At 40.6% G+C, this 27,517-nt stretch overlaps 1 protein-coding gene across 1 annotated transcript in view; it reads right to left on the minus strand.

Moving 5' to 3' along the window:
- Positions 1–2,667: 2,667 nt before the first annotated feature.
- LOC132406752 (plasmolipin-like) overlaps positions 2,668–27,517 on the minus strand; it is a 46,669-nt gene continuing 21,819 nt past the window's right edge. The window contains exons 2-4 of the mRNA XM_059992690.1: positions 23,867–24,043; positions 10,883–11,005; positions 2,668–4,442 (exon numbers count right to left, since the gene is read on the minus strand). Of these exons, the coding sequence (XP_059848673.1) occupies positions 4,323–4,442; positions 10,883–11,005; positions 23,867–24,043 (420 nt within the window). The 3' untranslated portion in view covers positions 2,668–4,322. The remainder of the gene's footprint in view (positions 4,443–10,882; positions 11,006–23,866; positions 24,044–27,517) is intronic.

The raw sequence follows: 27,517 nt of genomic DNA on the forward strand, positions 1-27,517 counted from the left end.
GTACCCCACTAGTCACCTCCAGCCAGTCTGAGAAACACCCATTCACTGCTACCCTTTGCTTTCTATCTGCCAACCAGTTTTCTATCCATGTTGAAACCCTGCCCCCAATGCCATGAGCTCTGATTTTACTCACCAATCTCCTATGTGGCACCTTATCGAATGCCTTCTGAAAATCTAGGTACACAACATCCACTGGCTTACCCTCGTCTAACATCCTTGTTACACCCTCAAAAAACTCCAACAGATTAGTCAAGCATGATTTGCCCTTGGTAAATCCATGCTGGCTCGGCCTAATCCTATTACTGCCATCAAGATATGCCACTATTTCGTCCTTAATAATGGACTCAAGCATCTTCCCCACGACTGACGTTAGGCTAACAGGCTAAAATGATGTAGAGAAGCAGAGAGCTCAGAGTCTGAGGTCATTGCTGATCAAAGACTATTGCAGTTCCTCTACAGCAGGGCTGCTGAATGACAAGAGAGAGAGAGAGAGAGAGATATCTATCTATCTCTCTCCCCCTCTTTTCCCCTCTCTCCCTCCTAGATGTAGTATCATCACGGGAGTAAGATTGCTAGCATAAATGCAGGAAATATATTGATCTGTGCATAATCACTCCACTAATTACTTCAGCTGCAGCTCCTTACAAACTGTTAGGGAACTGGAGCTGCAGCTGGGTTGATCTTCAGCTCATATGGGACACTGAGGTGGTGATGGGGTGACCACCTCCCTGGAGCCCCTATCTAAGTTGCAGGAGCTGGATGGCTGTCAGGAGAGGGGAAGGGAACAAGCAGACAGTGCAATGCAGTGCATTCCCCTTGATGTTAAATGTACCACCTTGGATACCGTTTGGAGGGGAGAAGGTGGAAGAATGGGGTGGAGAAGGATAAATCAGCCATGACAGAATGGCAGAGCAGACTCGATGGGCTGAATTCTACGTGTTTTATGGTCAATTACTTCTCTGCTTGCAACACCTCACTGGTAAACTGTTCGAATCGTACAGCATGGAAGCAGACCATTTGTCTTCCTGACGTACTGTATATCTAATGCACCTCCTTGACAAATTCATGCTGTATGCAAAAATAAAACAATGGTATCCTGATTTGAATAATATGCACAGATTCACTGTGATATTGATGTGAATCTCCTATTTTGATAATAAATTTGCTTTAAACTTTGTGATGTTAGTAGTCATCAGAGTAGGTGGCAAATTGGCCTGTTCATAGGTCAGAGTGTAACGATGCTAGGAACTTAGCCCCTTAGTCCAATAATTGTGCTGTGCTACACACAATTGAGCAAAAATTTAAAAAAACTATCAGAATCAAAAAAACATTCTATTTAAAGATGTGTCCTATTGGTGTAATAGCTTAGACTGCAATTAGTGACTATAACGGTGATACCAGCGCAAAAATTGAGAGGTAAATAGTATAGAACAATAATTCCAAGAAGCATAAAATAGATTTGTGTTGGATACTATAATATTTAAAATAATTTTCTTTGGTCCCTTCCTGAGTTACGATTTCACTGTAAGATCAGTGTAGTCCCCTCAAGGCTGGCATTTTGGTACTTGGGGAAACCACTAACCTGACCTCACTATTTGCTCTATTTTGTTTACATATATTATTGTAACATAATTTTTTAACGTATTGCATTGTACTGCTGCTGCAGTTAAATGACAGAACATGTTATTGACTACCCCATCAGGAGGCACTTACTGACAAGCTGCTCAGTAATTCTTTGTTGGAATTTTCTTATTGCCATTTGGTTTGGAGTTCATCACAGTCTTTGTTTAAATATGGACTAAAGAGTTGAATTCCAGAGTAAAAGTGAGAATGACTGGCCTTGGCAACAAGGCAACATTTTAACCTAGCAAGGAATCCTGGTCAAACTCAAGTTAATGTAGGAGTCAGCCAATGACAAAGTCTAACCACCAACCACTGATAATTAATACTGTTCCCTTTATAGCAGGGTGAAGGCTGGGTATCTAGTGATGAATTATCCACATTTTACCTCACCATTTATATTAGTGGCTCATTGGGTCAGTCTGCACATGTCTGGATCAGCTTGGCACTAGCGATGCTCAACCGGAGGCAGTGAACTTGATTGGTGCTCCATGATCAAACCCAAATATTCATTCCCTTAGCCGCTCATGCACCATTGCTGCAGTCTATGCCATCTACATAAATGCATCACAATTACTTGGTGCCAGGTTGATAGCACCTCCCTTACCAGCAACCTCTGACAGGGGCACCAGGCACAAGAGAATATCAGTACCAGTAGCCCCTACCATGCCCATTTCCCAAATCAGACACTCCCCTGACTTGGAATAAGAATTGCCACACCTTCATCATTGCTGGTCTAAGTCCTAAAACGTAAATGTTTATTTTCCAGGGCAAGTGCAACTCCAACAGCACTCAATGTGTTTGACACCATCAATCAGCTAAGCTTCACGTTCATTATCAAAATCTCCACCACATACACTCTGACCGATAATAGGATAGAGTGTGGCTGCAGCTCTGCCTTGTTTAAATAGGAAGCTCCCAATGAAAGGGCAGCCTTTAACATCCCATGATACCTTCAACCGAAGATAAGTGAGGCAAAGCTCCAAAACTCGACTCCACATGAACAAGCACAACCATATGTTGGTTTCTAATTTCATTTATTGGAAGATTGGTACAGATCATTGATTTTTATTCAGTACATTACTAGATGAAACTCTTTATATAAATACAGTATAGTTCATTTATTTAATATACTTGAAATGTCAAAGTACCACATTTTAAATTTATTTTTAAATATTCCAAGTAAAATAAATTGACCACTAAAACTACTGTTTTATCGCTAAAAGTTTTGGTTTATATTTTGCAATCATAAAAAATCCAGAAGACAATTAGCACAGCAACATGTACATAATAAAGCATAACAGGAACAGGCAAAATATAACTTCATACTTTTTAAAAAATATACCTGTAGAATATACACAACAAAAACCCTAACCTCTACCAAATGAATAACCACACAATCTTCTTTGCTATCTTCAGTTTGATTTAAGATAAAAATGGTTCTTTAGATTTTAAATAAGCAAAATTAAAATTTGGAGGGGAATATGATCCATTTTGAAAGTTTGTTGTCGTAATTCCTGAATCGTTTATTTTTTCTTACCAACCACTAATTGTTTTGAAAGGCACAAGTGTGCAGTTTGTTTAATGCTTAAATACCACTTCTTTCCTTCCTACTGTTGTTCATGGCTACAACTCTGGCACTGCTGAGTCTTAAGCTTTCTCCAACCATGTGGCTTAATCTCTCACCATTCTTCTGCCTGTCACTTCTTCATCCTCTTCCCCTTTACTCATACTAGAAAACATATCTTCAACCACCAAGGTCCATTGTTCTGTAATTCTATTCCTCATTCCATCTGCTGCTTCAGTTTGCTCTCCTCATTTCAAGGCACTACTTTGGCCGAGCTTTTGGTCGCCATCACTATATTCTATGCTAGGTGTTTTGTTTTCCCATTATTCCTCTGGGAAGTCACTTGGTTAAGATATGAAGATTCACAAGTGCCATTTAATGCATGCCATTGTTGAAGCTCCCCAGGTGATATGCCATTTGTAGCCTAAGAGCATGTGCAGAGTTTCAGGTGCCTCAGTAAATTTGACTTCTGAATCTGGCCTGTGCTCTCCATAGCAAAGACAAGACTCATCCCTCACATCCTCACCTCCTTTCTGCAAAACCATTAACTTTAAAAAACAATAATTATGACCGTTCCCTCAGGAAAGCAGATCTCAATATAATTTCACTTTGTACTGATGCTGAGGTGCGAGTTACATTTATAGGTAAAAATTTGCAGTGCCGGGTGCAGGCAGTGTATTCAATCAAAAGGGCAACATACTAGGGTCCACCTAAAATGCCTCCTCAGCCAAATCAGCACAGGCTAACAATTGGGAAGTTCTCTTTTCTTGCTTGCACTGTTGAGCACCTGCAATCTTTATCTGTTTTATAACACTGATCATTTCCTAACTAATCATACTTGTAAACCACGCTCAGGACTGTTTTGTTGGTAGGGTGCTTCAGCTGCAATTGGCTCTCATAAAGGCAAAACTGGAAGTTGTGTGGAGACCACATCAGGTTTTGAGAAAAACTGTAATAATCCCAAAAGTGAAATCAAAGCAATTTAAAATTTAAAAAAATACAATAAATTTGCTTATCCTTGATAACAGCAGAGAACTCACAACCTTTAACGTGGAGCTAGAGCAGAGAGTGTTTCTAGAGCCAAAACAACACACTTGGTTCGGGCTTTTGAGAGAGGGTGATTCAGCAAGTGAGATTATGCCAAATTATTACCAGCTGCCTGACTCGTTGCTGCGTTGTCCTGATTGCTGTACAGACGTAGGCAGGAATGGAAAGTACTCAGTCCATATGAAATCATCACCACACCCGCAAAGAACTGTGGGAAAAGCACATTGTGTCAACATCAGTATGTTTGATTTCTCTCTTCTCTTGAAGTACAGACTTGTACTCGGAAAAGAATGAAGTAAATTGAGAAAGATGGAAGTTTAACAGCACTCCTCCACGTGGTAAATGAAAAAAAGGGTTAATCCCACCATTGAAGGGTCGTGACGAAGGGTCTTGGCCCGAAACATTGACAGCGCTTCTCCCTATAGATGCTGAGTTCCACCAGCATTTTGTGTGTGTTGCTTGAATTTCCAGCATCTGCAGATTTCCCTGTGTAATCCCACCATCGGCTAACATTCATTCACTACTGGGCTTCAAACCTACCAAGATGGAAAAGATATCATAAGACATAGGTGCAGAACTACAGTAGGCCATTTGCCCCAACCAGTCTGCTTCACCATTCCATCATGGCTGATTTATTATTCCTCTCATTCTCCTGCCTTCTCCCCAGAACCTTTGATGCCCTGTTTTAAATATACTTAATAACAGCCTCCGCAGATTCACTACTCTCTGTTTAAAGAAATTCCTCCTTATCTCTGTTCTAAATGGACATCCCCCTATTCTGTTGCTGTGCCCTCTGGACCAAAACTTGCCCTCTAAAGGAGGCATCTTCCTCACATCTACTCTGCCCAGACCTTTCAGTATTCAATGGGTTTCAGAGCGATAACTCCACCCCCCAATTCTTCTAAACTTCAGTGAGTGCATGCCGAGAGTCATCAAGTGCTTCCTGTATGTTAAACCTATCATTCCTAAAATCATTCTCCCGAACCTCCCCTGGGACCTTTCCAATGCCAGCACATCTTTTCTTAGAAAAAGGACAAAACTGCTAACATACCCCAAGTGCAGTCTGACCAATGCTTTATAAAGCCTCAGCATTACATCATTACTCTTAAATTCTAGTTCTCGAAATGAATGGTAACATTGCATTTGCCTCCCTTACCACCAACTCAACCTGCAAATTCACTTTCGGGGAATCCTGCACAAGGATTCACAAGTCCCTTTGCACCTCTGCTTTTTTAATTTTCTCCCCATTTAGAAAGTAGTCTGTGCCTTTATTCTGTCTACCAAAGTGCATAACAATACACTTTCCAACACTATATTCCATCTGCCACTTCTTTGCCCATTCTCTCAATGTGTCTAAGTTTTCTGCAATCTCACTGCTTCCTCAATACTATTTGCTGCTCCACCTATCCTTGTGTCATCTGCAAACTTGGCCACAAAACCATCAATTCCATCATCCAAATCATAAACACATAACATGAAAATAAGCGGTTCCAAAAGCAACACCTGCAGAATGTCACTAATCGTGGCAGACAACCAGAAAAGGCCCCCTTTATTCTGACTCTTTGCCTCCTGCCAGTCAGCCAACCTTTTATCTATGCTATGGGCTCTAATCTTGTTAAGCAGCCTCGTGCACCTTGTCAAAGGCCTTCTGAAAACCCTGATAAACAACATCTTCTGACTCTCCTTTGTCTATCCTGCCTGTTATTTCTTCAAAGAATTCTTGTCAGGCAAGATTCCCCCTTTAGAAAGCTATGCTGACTGGCCTATTCTATCATGTGCTACAAAGCCTCATCCTTAATAATGAACTCTGCATTTTTCCCAACCACTGAAGTCAGGCTAACTGGCCTACAATTTCCTTTTTTGGCCTCCCTCTCTTCTTAAAGAGTGGAGTGATATTTGCAATTTTCCACTTCTCTGGATCCATTCCAGAATCTAGTGATTCTTGAATCATTCCTAGTGCCTCCACAATATTTTCAGCTTCCTCTTTCAGAATCCTGGGGTGCAGTCCATCTGGTCCAGGAGGGTTATCTATCTTCAGATTCCCAAGCACCTTCTCCTTATAATAATAATAATCTTAATAGCAACAACATTCACATTCTCGAATTTCTGGCATACTGCTAGTATCTTCCATAGTGAAGACTGACACAAAATACTGATAAAGTTCATCAGCCAATTCTTTGTCCCACATTTCTACTTCTCCATCATCATCCAGTGGTCGGATATCCACTCTCGTCTTGCTTTTACTCTTTATATTTTTGAAAAACTTTTGGTGTCCTCCTTTATGTTATTGACTGGCTTACCTTCGTATTTCACCTTTTCTCTCCTTACGGCCTTTTTAGTTGCCTTCTGTTGATTTTTAAAATCTTCCCAATCCTCTTCCCGCAAATTTTTGCTCCATTATGTGCCCTCTCTTTGGCTTTTATATTGGCTTTGACTTCTCCTGTCAGTCATGGTTGTGTCAATCAGCTTTTAGAATGCTTCTTCTTTGTGATGTATCTATTCTGAGCCTTCCAAGATACTCCAATATACTCCAGGCATTGCTGCTCTGCCATCATCCTTGCTAGTGTCACTTTCCAATCATCAGCCTATGCCTTGGCCTCCATAGCTGCTGTGGTAACAAATTCCACAAATTCACCACTCTGTGGCTAAAGAAATTCCTCCTCATCTCCATTCTAAAAAGACGTCCCTCTGGTCCTGGGCTCTCCCACCATAGGAAACATCCTCTCCACATCCATTCTATCAAGGCCCTTCAACATTTGATAGGTTTCAATTGGGTCACTCCTCATTCTTCTGAACTGTAGTGAATACAGGCTCAGAGCTCTTCATATGACAAGCCATTCAATCTGAACCACTCTCATTACCATCCATATACAACCATTATCAAAGCTTGGAAAACAACAAAATAAACAGTTGCTGGAAAACCAAATTAAAACACAGAAAATGTAAAAAACATTCAACAGGTCACAGGCAGTATCCACAGGAACAAAAACAGAGTCAGTGACTCTTCTGAATATCAAAGGCTTACAGATGATTTCTGCCCTAAACACAAGTGGTAAAAGCATACTAAAACATTGCTGGGATTTGGGACAAAATGTTCATTAAGATACTGACCCTGTGGACAGGGTGGACTTTGATAAGGTTCTTCAACAGCAGGCATTACTGTTTTTAATTTTGATCAAGCTATTCCTTTCCCAGGTGAAACATGCTGGGTGTTTCCTAGAACAGAAATAAATGGGCAGCACTCATTTGGCTTCAGCTGACAGAGTGCTAGTATCCTGACTGCAGATGCAGTAGCATCATTCTGCAGACGTGTCCTGTGCCAACCTCAACAGTCCACAGCTTGGCTGCCAGGCCACTGCAGATATGGCCGATGACAGTGATGAGGCAAAGCGATTGACGTGGATGTGATGCCCTCACTGACTCAAACAGTTCAGAAGAGCTCCGTGGCACTCAGGAGAATAACAAGATGTGCTAATGCTATAGAACCCTCACCAACACTGGGGCTCTCACCTTGCCTTCTACTTGACAGCAGTGAAGAAGAGTACTCTTGATGAGCTCCTGGCCCGAGATGTTGACAATTCATTTCTCTCAGTAGATGCTGCCTGACCTGCTGAATTCCTCCAGTGTGTGTTGCTTTACAACAAGCTGCTTGGGTATGTCACTTCAAGCAGGGCTGGCTGGGCATCTCGACCCAGTCTGATGCCGGTTCCACAGCCCAATTCCCCATTCACTCCAACTCATCACGTGTCTTCCTTCCATCTCTGATGGTCATACTACGTGGTTGGGCCACAATACCAAACAAACGCAACAAAAATGAATCTAAAACAGATCTGTGAATCGAATGACGAGCTGCCCAAGAGTCATTTGCCCGTGCCTTCCCTTAGGGAATGCCCTTCGAATGCAGTCCTAACTATGGTAACAGTGGTGAAGCTGGCAGAGGACAGCCCAAGCATTCCTGTTTTCGGCACGGTCCACCATCCGGGCTGCAATAAGAGCCAGGAAGCAAGCTGGCAGAGGACAGCCCAAGCATTCCTGTTTTCGGCACGGTCCACCATCTGGGCTGCAATAAGAGCCAGGAAGCAAGCTGGCAGAGGACAGCCCAAGCATTCCTGTTTTCGGCACGGTCCACCATCCGGGCTGCAATAAGAGCCAGGAAGCAAGCTGGCAGCCCTGTGATACAGAGGGGAGGACAGGAAGGGTGCTGCCCGGTTCATTACTGTTCCTCTGAGGGAGGCTGGGGGACGATCAATTTGCTGGCGGGTGGCAGACCGTCACTGACGCACAGCTACTGAAGCCCGGTGCCTGTGAATCCACGAGTCTGTGGACGGCTTGTCTTGGGTTAGAGCGTGGGAGTAGCGGGGCTTGTTTTGTTTCTTGGTGTGTTCTGTGTTGATCTGCTGAGTATCTTGGGCATGCTGTGTTAGCACCGGGGTGTGGGGGGGACACTTGCGGGCAGCCCCCAGCACATCGTTAGGCCGTCTTGGTGGTTAGCGCTAGTGACACATTTCACCATACTCGGTGGCCTCTTTGCTAGCTGCCTCTTGTACCTAATAAAGTGGCCACTTCATTAGTATGTTTGTGCTGCTGTAGCCCATCCATTTCGATGTGTTGTGGGTTCAGAGAGGCTCTGCTGCACACCACTGTTGTAAACACATGATTATTTTAGTTACTGTTGCCTTCCTATCATACCAAGCCAGTCTGGCCATTCTCCTGCAATCTCTCTCATTTTTCACCCACAGAACTGGCACTCACTGGTTTTTTTTTTGTTTCTCACACCATTCTCTGTAAAATCTAGAGCCGGATTTCCCGAACTGGGGTCCATGGACCCCTCGGGTAATGGTAGAGGCCCATGGCATTAGAAAGGTTGGGATCCCCTACTCCAGAGACTGTTGTACTTGAAAATCCCAGGAGATCAGCAGTCTCTAAAATACTCAAACCACCCCATCTGGCACCAGCAATCATTCCACGGTCAAAGTCAATTGGATCTCTTTTCTTCCCCACTCTGATGTTTGGTCTGAACAACAACTGAACCCCTTGACCGTGTCTGCATGCTTTTAAGCATTGAGTTGCTGCCACTAGATTGACTGATTAGATATTTACATTAACAAACAGGAGCACAGTCATACCTAATAAAGAGGCCTCTGAGTGTACACATGATGAATAAACAAAGCTGAACTGCGACTGGGTACACAAGTCTGAAAGCAGTGGGTCTCTATTGCTGCAGAGGACAGGCCCCAACTCTGGGCAGGATCACTGTGGGGCACCAACACCACTCCTGCACAAATGCAGTGTTCCCGATGCCATCTGTCTGCCACCAGAGACCCTTCACGCAGGAGCACACCTGCGGGGATATCTACGTGCTCTGCTCTGACTGCAGAGCCCTTCCTGCCCACACACAGACCGTGCTTCCGATCTACCCTCCCCACACCCTTCAAAGTGCCTTTGCTCGTGTTCTGCAGCAGCACGCTGCACCAGCCTCAACGGACCAGAGCTTGGTTGCCAGGCAACAAAGGCTCTTCACTTCAGACATGGCTGACGACCACAGATCACCATGAGACCAATCTAGACGGTGAAAGACACAAGTGGCTGGTCCCGGTGCAGGAGGGGAGACGGGGGTAAGTGGCACACTCACATGCTAACAAGCATCGGGGGAGGGCTGAGCTGGGGAGAGGTGAGTCTGATGTTGGGCGGGGGTAGATTTGCAGATTAGCATAGTGCCTTCTGCAGACGTTTTCAACTTCCTGCTGCCCACACCCCGAGCAATGGTACCTCAGACAAGGCCACCAATTTTGTCCTGTTGGGGTCGAACATGGAGCCATAGCTGTGATTGTGGGGGGCTAATTAGCAATTGCCAAGGACACAACCGTAGGGGTCCAAGGCAGTGTCTGGGCGCCAAACATCTTCAGCCGTTGCATCAATGATCTACCTTCCATCAAGCTATCAGAAGTGGGCACTGCAGCTGTAAGCTGCTTAGCAGCAACATCCTCTGAAGATCTGGCACCATGACGGAGGGTACTATTCTTTTATGAACTTTTGCTGTGCTCTGCACCAATTCAGTTCAGCCTTCAAATATAGAATTGCGGTTTTTGTCACTAGGATTTAAAACAGTAAGGACATGACGTCGTTGTTTATTTATTGATTTATTATGTATCTATCTGTCTATTTATTTAGAGACACAGTATGACACAAGCTTCAAAAGCCCGGAGTGCCCAATTACACCCAGCTGGCCAATTAATCGACTAACCCGTAAGTCCTGGGAATGTGGGAAGAAACCAGAGCACCCGGTGGGAACAGAGATGGTCACAGAGAGAACGTGCAAACTCTTTAAAGACAGCAGCAGGAGTTAGTCCCAGGTCACAGGTGCTGTAATACTGATAGTTTGGCAATGGGCTACGCATAGGATATTACTGTATCATGTACAGTAATTTTAAGTAATCCTTGTGCATCTGGCATCCCTCCATTCCCATTAGATGCTGAGCGGCTGAGAGTATATGGTATTCAGCATGAAGCAAGGATACGTTTTATACAATTACCAAGGTTATCCCTAACATAACATAATGATATTTTGTTTTTCTGCAGATTTTATCATGTTAAAAAAGCCTATCTTTTTATTGCACTTGTAAAACATTGCATTCACTGAACACTCACCGCACTGGCTGCTCTGTTATTGTATCTGTAGGACCCACGAAAGGACGTCGGGTCCACTGAGGATGCGTTAGTGATGAAGGCAGTTAAATACAGGACTGTGGCACCCAAATTAAAATAGAGCCGCTGGTGAGAGAGAAAATTGGTTAAACCAATAATATGATTAAAGTTGACCTACTTAATGTGATTAAAGTTAAACTGCCTGAAATAACATTAAACAAACAGAAAAAAACAATGGATAAGATCAAGTACATGAGGGAAAGTTAATATAATTAAAGTACAAGAAGGAAAAACCATGAACTGTTTCTAACACCTCTGTCTTCAGAACTATCTGATACCATTGTTTCAAAGACTCCACCTCCCTTCCTCCACCACTGGTGCTGCCCTCATCCACCCCTCCTCCATTCCCAGCTATCTGCCCTCACCCCGTTTTCGCACCAGTTTAACGGGGATAAAATTCCTCTTGTCCTTAACTACCACACCATGAGCCTCCACATCCAGCACATCATTCCCCACAACTTTCACCACCTCCGATGAGGTACTATCACCAAACACATCTTTAGCCCCACTCTCCATTTGCCAAATGGTTCACTCTCCCCGTGTGATTCCCTTGTCTATTCATCCAGCCCTACTGACCTCCCTCCTGGCACGTATCCCTGCAAGCGGAAGGAGTGCTACACCTGGTCACTCAACTCCTCCCTCGTTGCCATTCAGGGCCCCAAACAATCCTTCTAGGTGAGGCAACACTTCACCTACTAATCTGTTGGGGTCATATACTGTATCTAGTGTTCCCAACGCGGCCTCCTCTACATTGGTGAGACCCAATGTCGACCGGGGGACCACTTTGTCAAGCATCTTCATTCCATCTCCAACAAGCAGAATGTCCCAGTGGGTGACCATTTTAATTCCAATCCCCAGTCCCATTCTGACGTGTTGGTCCATGGCCCCCTCTGCTGCCACGATGAGGCCACTCTCAAGTTGGAGAAGCAACACCTCGTACTCCATCTGGGTTCCCTCCAACCTGAAGGCATGAACATCAATTTTTCTTACTTCCTGTAGATATCCCCTCCCCCTTTCTCCTACTTCCATTCCCCATCCCAGCTGCCATCTTACCATTTCTATTCTCCTCACCTGCCTGGTGCCCTCCTCCTTCCCCTTCTCCCATGGTCTACCCTCCTCTCCTATCAAATTTCTTCTTCTTCAGCCCTTTAGCTTTTCCACCTATCACCTCCCTGCTTCTTACTTCATTCCCTCTCCCCCATCTACATGGTTTCAACTACCTCCTTCTAGCTTGTGCTCCTTCCCTTTGACCCGTTCGTTTCCAGTCCTGATGAAGAGTTTCAACCTAAAACGTCGACTATTTATTCCTTTCCACAGATGCTGCCCGACCCGCTGGGTTCCTCCAGCATTTTGTGTGTGTTACTCTCATGCTAAGCATTGGAATATGCATATGTTAAAAGATGTGAGACGGAAGCTGTGGAGGCCAAGTCACTGGGTATAGTTAAAGCAGAGTTTGATAGGTTCTTGGTTAGTAAGGGCATCAAAGGTTGTGAGGAGAAGGGGTTGAGAGGGATAATAAATCAAACATGACTAAATGGCAGAGCAGACTCAATGGGCCGAATGGCCTAATTCTGCTCCTATGTCTTATGGTGTATAAAAGTTTTCAACACCATGCAAACAGGAGCAGATCGATCACAGCCTCTCCCAGTGATCATTGTGAAGTATTAGAAAAAACATACCTTATATACTTTTTAATTGTCACTGTATTCTCCTTAATACTAGGAAGAGAAAAACAAAGACACCTCCCAAAGTACAGGCCAGTCTGATCAGGTAACGCAGCATTTCTCATCATCACCACACGAAAGCAAAAGACAAACATGGTTGCACAGCTTTCGAATGATTACAGGAAGTGTTATAAGGGATAAATCTGGGCTAAAAGAACTTTTTTTTTTCTTTCTTTTCTTTCTTTCTTTTTCAATCTTTTTATTGATTTTCATATATACACAAAAAAAATAACAATAATAAGTAAATTATGAATACAATAGACTTGAAATCACATTGATAATAAGATAACAATATCCTACTAAACATCAACAGAAGAAAATACCTTAATCAATCAAGTCCACATGATTATATAAAAAAAACCAAAAATAACCATTAAAAAAGAAAAAAAAAATTAAAAATATGTGAAAAAAAATATATATAAAAAAAAAATAAAACACTAAACTAAACTAACATGGGCAATAATAACAGTTTACAAGTATATGATAGTGTCAAAGAACTCCGGAACTCCATACCTGAACATGAATAAGCAGAAAGAAGGTCTGGAAAAGGCCAAATTAATTCATATGAAAATGTCGAATAAACGGTCTCCAAGTTTCTTCAAATTTAATTGATGAGTCAAAAATAGTGCTTCTAATTTTTTTCCAAACTCAGATAAGAAATAGTTTGAGAAAGCCATTGAAATGTAGTAGGAGGATTTACTTCTTTCCAATTTTGTAATATAGACCTTCTGGCCATTAATGTTACAAAAGCAATCATTCGTCTGATTGAAGGGGAAAACTGATTACCATCTTCATTTGGTATGCCAAAAATTGCAGTAATAAAATGAGGTTGTAAATCTATATTCCAAATTGAGGAAATAGTAGTAAATATGTCCTTCCAATAATTATGTAAAGTGGGACATGACCAGAACAAATGGGTCAATGAGGCCACTTCTGAATGACATCTGTCACATTGAGGGTTAATATGAGAATAGAATCGAGCAAGTTTATCTTTAGACATATGAGCTCTATGTACAATTTTAAATTGTATTAAAGCATGTTTAGCACATATAGAAGAAGAATTAACCATTTGCAAAATTTTTTCCCATTTATCTGTTGATATGTTATATTGAAGTTCTTTTTCCCATTCTTGTTTAATTCTAACTGATATTTCTGGTTGTATCTTCATAATCATATTATAAATAAAAGCTACTAATCCCTTCTGACAAGGATTTAAGGTAAAAATCAAATCTGTAATGTCCACCAAAGTTGAATTAGGAAAAGATGGTAAAACTTTATGTAAGAAATTTCTAATTTGTAAATATCTGAAAAAATTAGATTTAGGTAATTCAAATTTGTTGGAAAGTTGATCAAATGACATCAAAGTATCTTCAAAAAAGAGATCACGAAAACATTTTATACCTTTCCTTTTCCATATGTTAAAAGCTTGATCTGTCCAGGAGGGTTTGAAAAAGAAATTAAATAAGATAGGGCTATCAAGAACAAAGTTTTTCAAAGTAAAAAACTTACGAAATTGAAACCAAATTCGTAATGTATGTTTAATAACAGGATTAGATATTTGTTTATTAAATTTAACTAAATCTGCAGGAAGACAAGAACCAAGAACAGAGAATAGAGAATATCCCTTTACCTCATTACATTCCAAATTTACCCACTGTGGGCACAGTGGTAAATCCAAATCTAGTTTCCAATACAATAAATTACGAATATTATTTGCCCAATAATAAAATCTAAAATTGGGTAAAGCTAAACCACCATCTTTTTTTGATTTTTGTAATTGCTTTTTACTTAACCTAGGGTTTTTATTTTGCCACACAAATGAGGAAATTTTTGAATCAATGTTATCAAAAAAAGATTTAGGAATAAAAACTGGTAGGGCTTGAAATAAGTATAAAAATTTCGGTAAAATCATCATTTTAATAGCATTAATCCAACCAATTAATGATAAAATCAAAGGAGACCATCTTGTAGTAAGTTGATGAATTTGATGAAGCATAGGTAAAAAATTCAGTCTAAATAAACCTTTATATTTCTTGGTAATTTTTATACCTAAATAGGTAAAGTTATCAGTAACAACTTTAAATGGTATCCTATCACTCAATAAAGTTTGTGCATTTAAAGGAAATAATTCACTCTTATCTAAATTTAGTTTATAACCAGAAAAAATACCAAATTGAACCAACAAGGATAAAATAGCAGGAATAGACCTATCAGGGTCAGAAATATATAACAGCAAATCATCAGCATAAAGAGATAATTTGTATAACTTCTCATTACGGGTAATACCAAAAATATTAGGAGATTCACGAATAGCAATAGCTAAAGGTTCTAATGCAATATTAAATAATAAAGGACTTAAGGGACAGCCTTGTCTCATACCACGAGATAATTGAAAAAAAGAGGATCTGTAGTTATTTGTAAAAACAGAAGCAACAGGTTTATGATATATTAATTTAATCCATGATATAAAGTTAGGACTAAAATTAAAATTTCTCAATGTATTAAATAAATATATCCATTCAACTCTATCAAAAGCTTTTTCAGCATCTAATGAAATAACACATTCTGGGATTGTGGGTGGTGAAGTATGAATTATATTAATCAATTTTCTAACATTAAAACCTCATAAAACCAGTTTGATCTTCTGAAATAATCTGAAATAGTACTTTTTCTAATCTAATAGCTAAAATTTTTGTAAGAATCTTAGAATCTACATTTAATAGTGATATAGGGCGATAAGATGTACATAAAGTAGGATCTTTATCTTTTTTAAGAATTAGAGAAATATTAGCTTCATAAAAAGATTGAGGTAATCTCTTCTTAGCAAACGCATCATTAAAAATTTCACATAACCAAGGAGAAAGCAAAGAAGAAAAAGTTTTAAAAAATTCTACTATATAACCATCAGGACCAGGAGCTTTCCCTGAATTCATTGATGAGATAGCCTCTCCTATTTCCACCATAGAAATAGGAGCATCTAACAGGCTATGGTCTTCATCAGTCAGTTTAGGAATATTCAAATTGTTAAAAAAATTATCTATCATGGACTGGTCACCATCAAATTCTGAATGATATAAAGATTTATAAAAATCTTGAAAGGTATTATTAATTTCTTTATGATCAGTAGTTAAATTACCGTCTGATTTGCGAATTTTAATAATTTGTCGCTTAGTCGAGATAGCCTTTAATTGATTAGCTAACAGTTTACCAGTACGGTCACTATGAATATAAAATTGAGCCCTGGTCCTAATTAATTGATTTTCAATTGAAGAAGATAATAGTAAACTATGTTCCATTTGAAGCTCAACTCTCTTCTTATAAAGTTCTTTGGTAGGAGTCACGGAATAAATCTTATCAATTTCCTTGATTTTATCCACCAGTAAAGCAATATCTAAATATCTTTGTTTTCTTTTACCAACAGAGTATGAGATAATTTGACCACGAATAAAAGCCTTAAAAGAGTCCCAAAGTATTCCTCTGTCGATTTCTTCAGTACAGTTTGTAGAGAAGAACAAGTCAATTTGCTGTTTTATATAAGTAATAAATTCTGGGTCATGAACTGGTACAATAAATAAGGTATAGACTCTTCTGAATTGGGGGTGGAGTTTCAAGATGGCTTTTAGGCGCTCTTCACTTTTCTAACTATAATCACCCTTTAATCAAATCTTTTCGAATTTAATCAAATGAGTTGATATTTTCGATTGACTTTTTTTTAAAAACTATATTTGATCTAACTTTGCCGAACTTAAAATGGCTACAAGTAAGAAATCGTCTAAGGAGCCTTTATCTATTGATGCAATTTCTAATCTTCTGGACACTAAACTTGCAAGTTTGGATAGCAAGCTGGAAAGTAAAATGGCAAGTTTGGAAAGTAAAATGGCAAGTTTGGAAAACACGTTTACCACGAAAATGTCTGAACTTGAAGGAGCTGTTAAATCGCTTGATACTAAGTTTCAGTCACAGGCAGCGGATATTCAGCGGCATGAAGATAAGTTGGAGACCCTTGAAAAATTAATTGTTGAAAAAGTATGTACACTTGAGGAGTTGGATAAGAAGGTACAATCGACTCTTAAAGTTGTAAATCAGCATAAGTTTAAAATTTCTGATCTCGAAAATCGATCTCGCAGACAGAATTTGCGTATTATCGGGTTTTCCGAAAAAGTTGAGTCTGGTGATTTAACTGAATTTTTCTCTAATTTACTATGGGAAATTTTCGGTGAAGGTTTGGAAACTAAACCTGTTATTGACCGTGCTCACAGAGTTGCGAGGTTTTCAGCTGCGACTGATAAACCACAAGTGGTGATTGTTCGCCATCATTATCCTCGTGAGAAAGAGCTTTTAATTCGATTAGCTCATAAAAAAGGTATGATTTCCTACAAAAACTTTCAATTTCGAATTGTTGAGGATTATTCTTATGAGGTTATGAGAGACAGAATCGCTTTTAAACCAGTGATGGCAGAGATTCACTCGATTGGACTTAAACAAGTTTTAATGTATCCAGCGAAGCTTAGAATTGTGCTGGACGACAACAGTCAACGATTTTTCAACACTCCGGAAGAAGCGAAGAAATTTGTTGAAGAATTTCGATCTTCTACTGCAACTTGAACTATGTGTTATGTGGAAGATTTTTCGGAGAGAGGATATCTTTCTATTTTAAGTTTTAACCTATGAAGCTGGGTTATAACTTTTTATTTTTTGATCTATGGGTCCGGTTTTTTTTTACTAGCATCATTGTTTATAGATGTTCTTTTTAATTTTGATAATATCCTTTTTTTTCTTTCTGTTTTGGTTATATACGTTTATATTTTGCAATAATGATTTACCTTTTTTTTTAAGATGTCGTTTCTTTTTCCCATAAGATTCTGTTTTTTACAAGCATTTATCTGTTTGCCTGTACTCAGATATGGGACGAATGTTTTGGATTTTTGTTTTTTTTTTATATATATATATTGTACTGTTTATTATATCCCTTTTTTTAAATCTTATTTTGTCTTTTAACAGATTGCTGAACTCACATTTGTATTTAGTAATATGGCTTTTTCAAAATGGCGTTTCTTCTTCCCATAAGTCTTTGCTTTTGAAACGTCATCTTGTATTTGAATATGGGATTTTTTTTTAAAGGTATATTACACTTTTAAATTTTGACATTTATACTTTTTTTATTAATGATTGTTGTATTATATTAGTTTTCTTTTATTCTGATTGATATATATATATTTTTTTGCAACTCTATATCTTAATTTGGGTGTTATATAGTTTTCTTTTAATCTTTTTTATAGAGCTGCCATCTTGAAATGGGGGTAATATTAGTATTAGATTATGCGCCTGCCGCTTGGCTTTTTTTCGAAGGGTGGGGGGAGGGGGTAGGGATCTTTTTTCACGCTTTTGCTTTTTATTTTTTTGCTTTTAGTTTATGGGCCGACTTTAAACTACTAATATTGTTGAGGTGTCATGTTCTCCGGTTGCTCCTGAATCAATTTTCCTCCTTCCTGAATTGTGGGTTATGTGTCTTTCTAACCTTTTATGATACACACAATTAATATTGGTATGATGGATAGATCTGTTAACTTTATCTCCTGGAATACTAATGGTTTAAATCATCCGATTAAACGTAAAAAAATATTTAAAGTATTCCATAGACTGAATGCTAATATTATCTTTGCACAGGAGACCCATATCAGGAGGGAGGATAATCAACGTTTTTTTAGGTTCTGGAAGGATCAACAATTTCATTCGAATTGTACCGCTAAAATTAGGGGTGTGTCTATTTTTATAGACCCCTCAATATCGTTTACACATCATGAAATTATTTCTGACCCACAGGGCAGATTTTTGTTGATAACTGGCTTACTCTTCCATCGGAAAGTTGTTCTAGTTAATATTTGTGCTCCAAACTTTGACTGCCCTGAAATTTTTAAACGTTTATTTACCTCTCTTCCTAATCTAAATGAATATATGTTGATAATGGGTGGAGATTTTAATTGTTGTTTGAATCCTTCGATGGATAGATCTAAACCTATTCGTACTCTTCCGAATAGATCAGCCCTACTTATTAATTCATTTATGGTTGACTCGGGAATTACAGAAATATGGCGGTTTTTGAACCCTAAAGATAAAGAATTTTCATTTTTTTCACATGTATATCATAGCTATTCTAGAATTGACTATTTTCTTATTGATCATCGGTTATTAACGGATGTTATTGATTGTAAATATGATTCTATTACTATTTCGGATCATGCACCTTTGAAGTTATCTATTAAGATTTCAGACTATTCCAATAATACCAGATCTTGGAGGCTTAACGCTACTTTGCTTCAAGAACTTCTTGAATACTCTGTTTCTACTTATTAAAGTACCTGGATGGAAGTGGATGCCCTGGAGTAATTTCCTGAATGGGCCCACTTCCACAAGTTAGCCTGGAGAAGCACACTGGTTTACTAAAGGCGAGTCACCATAAATATACTCAAGCTAATCCTACCAACCCAGGCTAATTTCTGGAAGAGGAGACTCAGAAAGTATCTCAGAAGGTCAATATGACACATTTCCCAATAATACCATGGGAAATATGGTATTATTGTTAAAGGGGATGATAAAATTACCACAAAGGACCCAAGGAATATCAAATCGTCTCCAATTCCACTGAATGGGGAAGCAACCCATATTAAAAAATACTCCTCCTCTCACCTCTGACTTGTGGTAATTACAATAATCTAGATATGGTCATTATATTGGGGCGGCACAGTAGTGAAGCGGTTAACACAACAATTTCAATTGCCCCTGCTGTCCGTAGGAGTTTGTAAGTTCTCCCCATGACCGGGGGAGTTTCCTCCAGGTGCTCCGGTTTCCTCCCACAGCCCAAAGACATATTGATTGGTAGGTTAATTGTTCATTGTAAATTGTCCCATCTTTAGGCTAAGGTTAAATTGGATGATTGCTGGCGACATGGCTCAAAGGGCTGGAAGGGCCTATTCCACACTTTATTTCAATAAATTGATAAATTAAATAAAATATGGCAAAATGAAAGACCCAGTATCAATCCCACAGCAGAGCATTAAGGAGGACCATATGAAGAAGAGTTGAGTCCGTAAGACCATAAAACATAGGAGCAGAATTAGGACATCCGACCCATCGAGTCTGTTCCACATTCAAATATGGCTGATCCCTTTCTTCCCCCTCCTGAGCCCAGCTCACCGGCATTACCCCCATAACCTTTGATGCCATGTCCTATCCAGAACCTATCAAGCTCTGTATTAAATACACCCAACGACCTGGCCTCCACAGCTGCCTGTGGTAATAAAGTCCTCAAATTCATCACTCCTCAGCTAAAGAATTTTCTCTGCACCTCTGTTTTAAATGGGTGCCCCTCTATCCTGAGGCTGTACCCTCTTGTTCTACATTCCCCCACCATGGGAAACATCCTTTCCACATCTACTCTGTCCAGGCTTTTCAACTTTCAAAAGGATTCAATGAGATCTGTCCTCATCCTTCTAAACTCTAGTGAGTACAAACCCAGAGCCATCAAATGTTCCTTTCATACCTTGTGAGCCTCCTCTGAACCCTCTCCAATGCCAGCACATCTTTTCTTAGATAAGGAACCCATAACTGTTCACAATACTCAAGGTGAGGCCTCACCAGTGCATCACCTCCTTGCTCTTGTATTCTAGATCTCTTGAAATTAATGTTAATATTGCATTTGCCTTCCTCACCACTGACTCTACCTGCAAGTTAACTTTTAGGGTGTTCTGCACAAGGACTCCCAAGTCCGTTGGCATCTTAGATTTATGGATTTTCTCCCTGTTTAGAAAATTGCCTGCACATTTATTTCTACTACCAAAGTGCGTGACCATGCATTTTCCAACATTGTATTTCATTTGTCACCATTCTCCTAATTTGTCTAAGTTCTCCTGCATCCTACCTGTTTCCTCAACACTACCTGCCCCTCCACCAATCTTCATATCATCTGGAATCCTGGCAACAAAGCCATCTATTCCATCATCTAAATCATTGATATGCAGTATATAAAGAAACGATCCCAACACCGACCCCTGTGGAACATGACTAGTCACTGGCAGCCAACCAGAAAAGGATCCTTTTATTCCCAGTCACTGCCTCTTACCAATCTGCCAATACTCTAACCATCCCAGTAACTTTCCTGTAATACCATGGGCTCTTAACTTGGTAAATGGCCTCATGTGTGGCGCCTTCTGAAGTCCAAATATACAACACCCACGGCATTTCCTTATCAATTCTACATGTAATCTCCTCAAAGAATCTCAATAGGTTCATCAGGCAAGATTTTCCCTGAAGGAAACCATGTTGACTTTGTCCAGTCTTGTGCTGTGTCACCAAGTACTCCATAATCTCATTCTTAACAATTGACTCCAACATCTTGCCAAACACTAAAGTCAGGCTAACTGGTCTATTATTTCCTTTCTGTTGCCTTCCTCCTTTTTTAAAGAGTAGAGTGACATTTGCTATTTTCCAGTCTTCTGGCATTATGCCCAAGTCCAATAATTTTTGAAAGATCATCACTAAAGCCTCCATAGTCTTCACCACTACCTCTTTCAGAACCCGAGGTGTAGTTTATCGGGCCCGGGTGACTTATGTACCCTTAGGCCTTCCATCTTTCTGAGCACCTTCTCTCTTGTAACAGTAACTGTACTCACTTCTCTTCCCTCGCACCCTTCAGCATCTTGCACCGTGCTAGTGTCTTTCACCATGATGCAAAATACTCATTTAGTTCGTCAGCCATCTCCTTGGCCCCCATTATTATTTCTTGGGCCTCATTTTCTAGTGGTCCTATATCCATTTTCATCTCTTTTTTTATTTTTTACATGAAAAAACTTCTACTACCCAGTTTGATATTGTTTGCTAGCTTGCTTTCATAATCGATCTTTTCCCTCCTAATGATACTTTTAGTTGCTTTCTGTAGAATTTTATAAGTTTTCCAATCCTCTATCTTCCCAGTAATTTTCACTTTCATGTAGGCCCTCTCTGTTGCTTTTACAGTAGCTTTGATTTCCCTAGTCGGCCACAGTTGTACTATTTTGCCTTTTGAGAATTTCTTTGTTCTTGGAATACATCTATCCTGCACTTTCTTCATTTCTCCTAGAAACTCACGCCACTGCAGCTCTGCTCTCATCCCTGCCAGCAGCTCCTTCCAATTTAATTTGGCCAACCGCTCTCTCATATTACTACCATTTCCTTTACTCCACTGAAATACTGCTATGTCAGACTTTACTTTCTCCCCATCAAATTTCATGTTGAACTCAATCATATTGTGATCACTGCCTCCTAAGTGTTCTTTTACCTCAAGCTTCCTAATCACCTCTGCTCATTGTATAACACCAAGTCCAGTTTAGCTGATCCCCTAGTAGGCCCAACAACAAACTGCTCTAAAAAGCCATCTCTTAGGCATTCAGCAAGCTCATTCTCTTGGATTCGTTACCAACCTGATTTTCCAATCGACCTGCATGTTGAAATCTCCCATGACTTGTAGCACAGCTTTTCTATTCCCTCTTGTAATCTGTGGTCCACATCCCAGCTACTGTTGGGAGGCCTGTATATAACTGCCATCAGGGTCCTTTTACCCTTGCAATTTCTTAACTCAACCCAAAAGGATTCAACATCTTTCAGTCCTACGTCACACCTTTCTACTGACCTGATGCCATTCTTTACCAGCAGAACCACACCACCCATTCTGCCTACCTTTCGATCCCTCCGATACAACGTGTAACCTGGGACATTCAGTTCCCAACTACAACCATCCTCCAGGCACAATTCAGTGATGGCCACAACATCATACCCAACCTCTCTAAAAGCGTAACCAGATCATCCACCTTATTTCTTAAACTCTGTGCGTTGAGATGTAACGCTTTGAGTGCTGCATTTGCTACCCTTTTTGATTCTGCATCCCTAAAGCATTGATACTCACCCTGCTGGCTACAGTTATGTCCAATCAGCCGCCTGCCCTTTCTGACAGTTTGACTACACTCTATCTTTGCTTTTTTAACATCTGTCCTTTCCTGACTCCCTTCACTCCAGTTCCCATCTCCTTGCCAAATTAGTTTAAACCCTCCTAACAACTCTAGCAAACCTGCTCGCAGGAATATTGGTCCCCCTTGGTCCAGGTGCAACCCATCACTTTTGCACAGGTCATACCTCCCCCAGAAGAGATCCCAATGATCCAAGAACCTGAAGCCCTGACCCTTGCACCAGCTTCTCAGCCATGCATTTATCTGCCAGATCATCCTGTTTCTACCCTCATTGGCATGTGGCACAGGTAGCAATCCAGAAATTACTACCTAGAGGTTCCTGCATCTCAGCTTTCTACCCAGCTCTTTAAATTCTCCTTTCAGGAGCTCTTCGCTTTTCCTTCTTATGTCAATATGTACCAAGACATTGGCTGCTCTACCCACCTCTCCAAAATGTTGTGGACACAATCCAGGATGTCCCTGACCCTGGCACCTGGGAGGCAAAATACCATCTGGATGTCCTGTTAACGTCTACAGAATCTCCTGTCTGTTCCCCTCACTATTGAGTCCCTATCACTACCACTCCCCTCTTCTCCCCCTTTCCCTCCTGCACCACAGACCTATGCTTTGTGCCAGTAACCTGGTGTCTGGGGCATTCCCTGGGAGGTCACCCCCCGCCAACAAAAGTATCCAAAGCGGTTTGCTTATTGAGGAGAATGGCCACAGGGGAGTTCTGTGCTAACTGCTCTGTTTCTCCTGACAGTCACCCAGCTATAACCTCCTGCAACTTCAGGGAGGCAACTTCCCTGTAACTCCTCACTCTCCCTATAAGCCGAAGGTCATCCAGCTGCTGCTCCAGATCCCTCAGGCAATCTTCAAGGAGCTGCAGCCGGATGCACTTCACGCAGATGTAATTCCCTGGAAGACTCTGGGTCTCCCAGGGCTCCGACATCCGGCATGAAGAGCACACAATGGCCATTACCATCCCTAACAATCTTCATCTTTTTCAATAAGATTGCATGTTATTCTTCTAAACTGCAATGAATAGAGTCCCATCATCTTTAATTTTGCCCCATTGGCCTGCATAACCCAGAAAATGAGGCAAGAATTTGGAATAAAGAGAAGTGATTATCAAAACAGCTTGTACAAACGGCTGGGTGATTGCAATGTGACCCTGGGAGACTTGCAGAACCAGAATGGTACACAATACCTCCAGCGGGACCTACCACATGTTGCCATGGCATCGCTGGGAGTTTTGAAGGCAGCTTCAGCAGGTAGAAAAGGAAGAAAATTAAGGTGAGAATCCACAGGAAGACGGCTACAAATATCACCCATCCGAATGCTTCGTCGCCCTTCAGGATTCTTGAACTAGCAATCAGCGCCCACACCAACAAGCCAAATATCTGCATGGGGTATAAAAAGGTTAGAGGCAACTTGAATTAATTTAATGCCTTTCACTATCACAGGAGAGAACTAAGCTTTCCACCATGTTGGTTTTGAAATGTAATTAAAGTTGCGATGAGGCTGGCACCAAGTTCCCACAAACAGTATTAGATGCATCTATTTTCAAGTGGAATCTGAATTAGAACTTGTTTAGTGTTGTCACATATTATTATACTATTGCATATCATGTACATAACCGGGATGCAACATCCGTGGCTGACCCCGACCAACGAAGGGCCTTGTTATTAAACAATTGTCACAGTGAAAAGCATAATGTTCATACGGGTCAGGTCATTACATTCTGCCATTGTGGTAGAACAACAACAGAATCAAGTGTAACAGCTACAGAGAAAATGCAGTTCAGGTAGACAATAATGTGCAAGACCATAAGGGGGTAGATTGTGAGATCAAGAGCCCGTCTTATCATACTATGGAACCGTTCAATGTGTCTGTAGGGTAGAAGCCATCCTTTGATCCTGGTAGCATGTGCTTTCAGACTTTTGTATTTCCTGCCCCGTGCAAGCGGGGAGAAGAGATAATGAGTGATATTAGCTCAGGCTGGAATGTCATCCTGAACAACAAGGAAAATGCCCAACGTTCTTAAAACCATGCAATGGGAGCTCTTACTTGAGGAATGAAAGGGGGCTTCGTGGTAATGAAATGCAGCCACCTTCAGTACTGCACATTATATATTGGATTCTAACCCCGCATACTTCTCTGATTCAATGGTATGATACCTTGGGTAACTTTAACCAGCCCAGTTTGCATGTCTCAATAGTTTATTGCTTCTTCCATCTCCTATCTTTCAATGTTTGGTTCTTCATATCATAAACACAGCTTCCTTAATCACTTCTACACACGGTTGCTATAAACATATACATTTACTTGAATGCAGAGTAAGACAATAGTCCTGATAGCAAAGACTTCAAGCAACTGGCTGATTTCGTAGTGACACACATACTGACAAGGTCTGTTTCCGAATGGAGTTCCAGTGCATCAAGGGTTAACAGAACCAAAGGCAGCTAACTCTGTGACAAGGGTGGCATAGTCGTGAATGGTCCAATCCTGAATCCTGAATCTGGGTGCTGTGTCCGAAGTTTCCATACTTTCCCAGAGACTATGCAAGTTCCCACCTCATCCCATAGCACTTTCCTGCTCTCCTGGAATTGCTGAGCTTGAAGTACAGACTTGGGGTTAGTTCTCCTAATCCTGGGAGAAGACATTCAGAACCCGTATTTCAGTCACACTCATCGCCAGGCTGCTGACAGACACCAGAGCCAACCCTGGTCTTGTAGCAAAGACAAAGTTAGGGACCTTCACTTGGAATAACAGTGCAAATAAAAAATCTGACTTCCAGCTCCCTCCCCAAACCCAGGGCATTGATACAAACCAAGAATTAAACCTGGGCCCTGCCGATTGATATTTTTGGCAATATTTTACTAACTGGCACAAAGGCAGATCTTTCAATCATACATACTTTCAAAGCCCAGACTAAAACAATTAGCAGCTGAGGTTTATTATGGTCAGTATTGTCCGGTTTGCTACCATAAATCACTGCCTAGATGCAGTTATTGTTCAGAGAGAAAGAACAATGAGCAAGAACACAGAAATAATACCTGGTGTAGGGCATCTGGGACCTTGAATTGCCTCCCTAACACCATGGCTAATCTTCTACCGAAGAGCCATTTTTCCACAACATCTCTTTGTTCTCCAATCACCTTAATATCCAGATAGCTATTGATCTCCATTTCGAATTAAATCAATAACTAAACTCCATCACATGTCAAGGTAGACAACTGCAAAGGTTCACATTTTGTATGAAGAATTTCTTCTCTGCTCAGTGTTAAACAGACAAGCACTTATTCAAGTTCAATTTTGATTTTATTGCCATCTGACTGTACATATATACAACTAAATGAAGCAACATTCAGCTGGACCACGGTGCACCCACGAAACATACATCACACACAGCACACACACTAAAATATTACAAAAATGTGCACAGCAAACAGTAAATAGTTCACTGTCCTAGTGACCAGACCTTGGGGGTGACAGGGTATTCCTTAGTCACACAGCCTGAGGGAAGAAGCTGTTACCCCGTCTGGCAGTCCTAGTCCTGATGCTCCTGAACCACCTTCCTGATGGTTGTGGGTCAAAAAGATTGTGGGATGGGCAGTAGGGATCCTCAACAATGCCTCAGGCCCTTGGTCTTCAAATCGCTGGTAAATGCCTCAAGTGGGGGTTGGGGTGTGGGGAGGAAGACCACAGTGATCCTCTCAGTTTTTACTGTCCTCTGTGGGGTCTTGCACTGAGGTGCCTTACAGCTTCCATACCACACAGTGATGCAGCCAGGCAAGACACTGTCAATGGAGCCACCGTCAAAAGTGATTAGAATGGGAACGGGGAGACTTGCACACCTCAATCTCCTCAGAAGTATAGACACTGCTGTGTCTTCCCGACTCTTTATGAGCCATTGCTGTGCAGACCGACGTCTTCCTGAAGTCCACAATCATCTCTTTGGTCTTGGCCACACTGACTCTCAGGTTGCAATGGGTAACAAAGATTTTGCTTCCTGAATACTTTTGGGTGCATCTTATGGATTTTGGGCTACTGATCATGAAAATCACCATGAAATTTCCCTATCTCACACTATATTTTGAAATTGCCTACAATTGTTATTTCAGTTCATAATTCAAGTCAGGATAACTGATGCCAAGGTTAAGGAAGGCATTTTTGTTGGTCCACAAATCAAACAGGTTATCAATGACAGCCAATTCAAAGAACTTCTAGAAGAACTGGAGAAAATCACATGGAAGGCATGCAAGGATGTTGTTGAAAATTTTCTTGGCAACTACAGATCACTAAACTATGTGCAGCTGGTTGACGATATGCTTCAAGCAAACAAAACTATGACTGAAGATTCATTTTCTGAATTTCCATTTGTCATGTCCAGGAGTCATTTTTAAAGAGAAAAAAGATTTTTTTTTTCAGTTAGCATGTGGATTGTATTTTCTCAGTCTCATCTGTTACGAACTGTAATGTTTTAGAAATGAACCTGCAACAATAGACTACAGGTGGAGTCTGGTTTTGAGGTTAAAACCACTATCTTTATTACTCACTACTCAATAACCAAGATAAAAAAAAGTTAACAGTGTTATGAGTATATGTGTGTATAAATATAACTCCCAAACTATATCGAGCTTGGGGGAATAAGGCTTAGAGTCTTGAGATGGTAAAGCCGGGAACGTTCAGTTCACCCACGGAATAAAATGATGGGAGAGAGATATTTGTGATCCAGGGTAAGTGTAGAGAGAAGGCAATTACATTGAATTCCACAGGGTCCACGATGGAAAGACTAAATATCAGTTGTCAAAGATCCTCTGTCCAAATCCACATATAAATTATCACCGAAAGTGACCTGTCACAGGGATATC

Source organism: Hypanus sabinus, chromosome 17 (genome assembly GCF_030144855.1).
Source record: "Hypanus sabinus isolate sHypSab1 chromosome 17, sHypSab1.hap1, whole genome shotgun sequence".
In the NCBI taxonomy this organism is placed as follows: domain Eukaryota; kingdom Metazoa; phylum Chordata; class Chondrichthyes; order Myliobatiformes; family Dasyatidae; genus Hypanus; species Hypanus sabinus.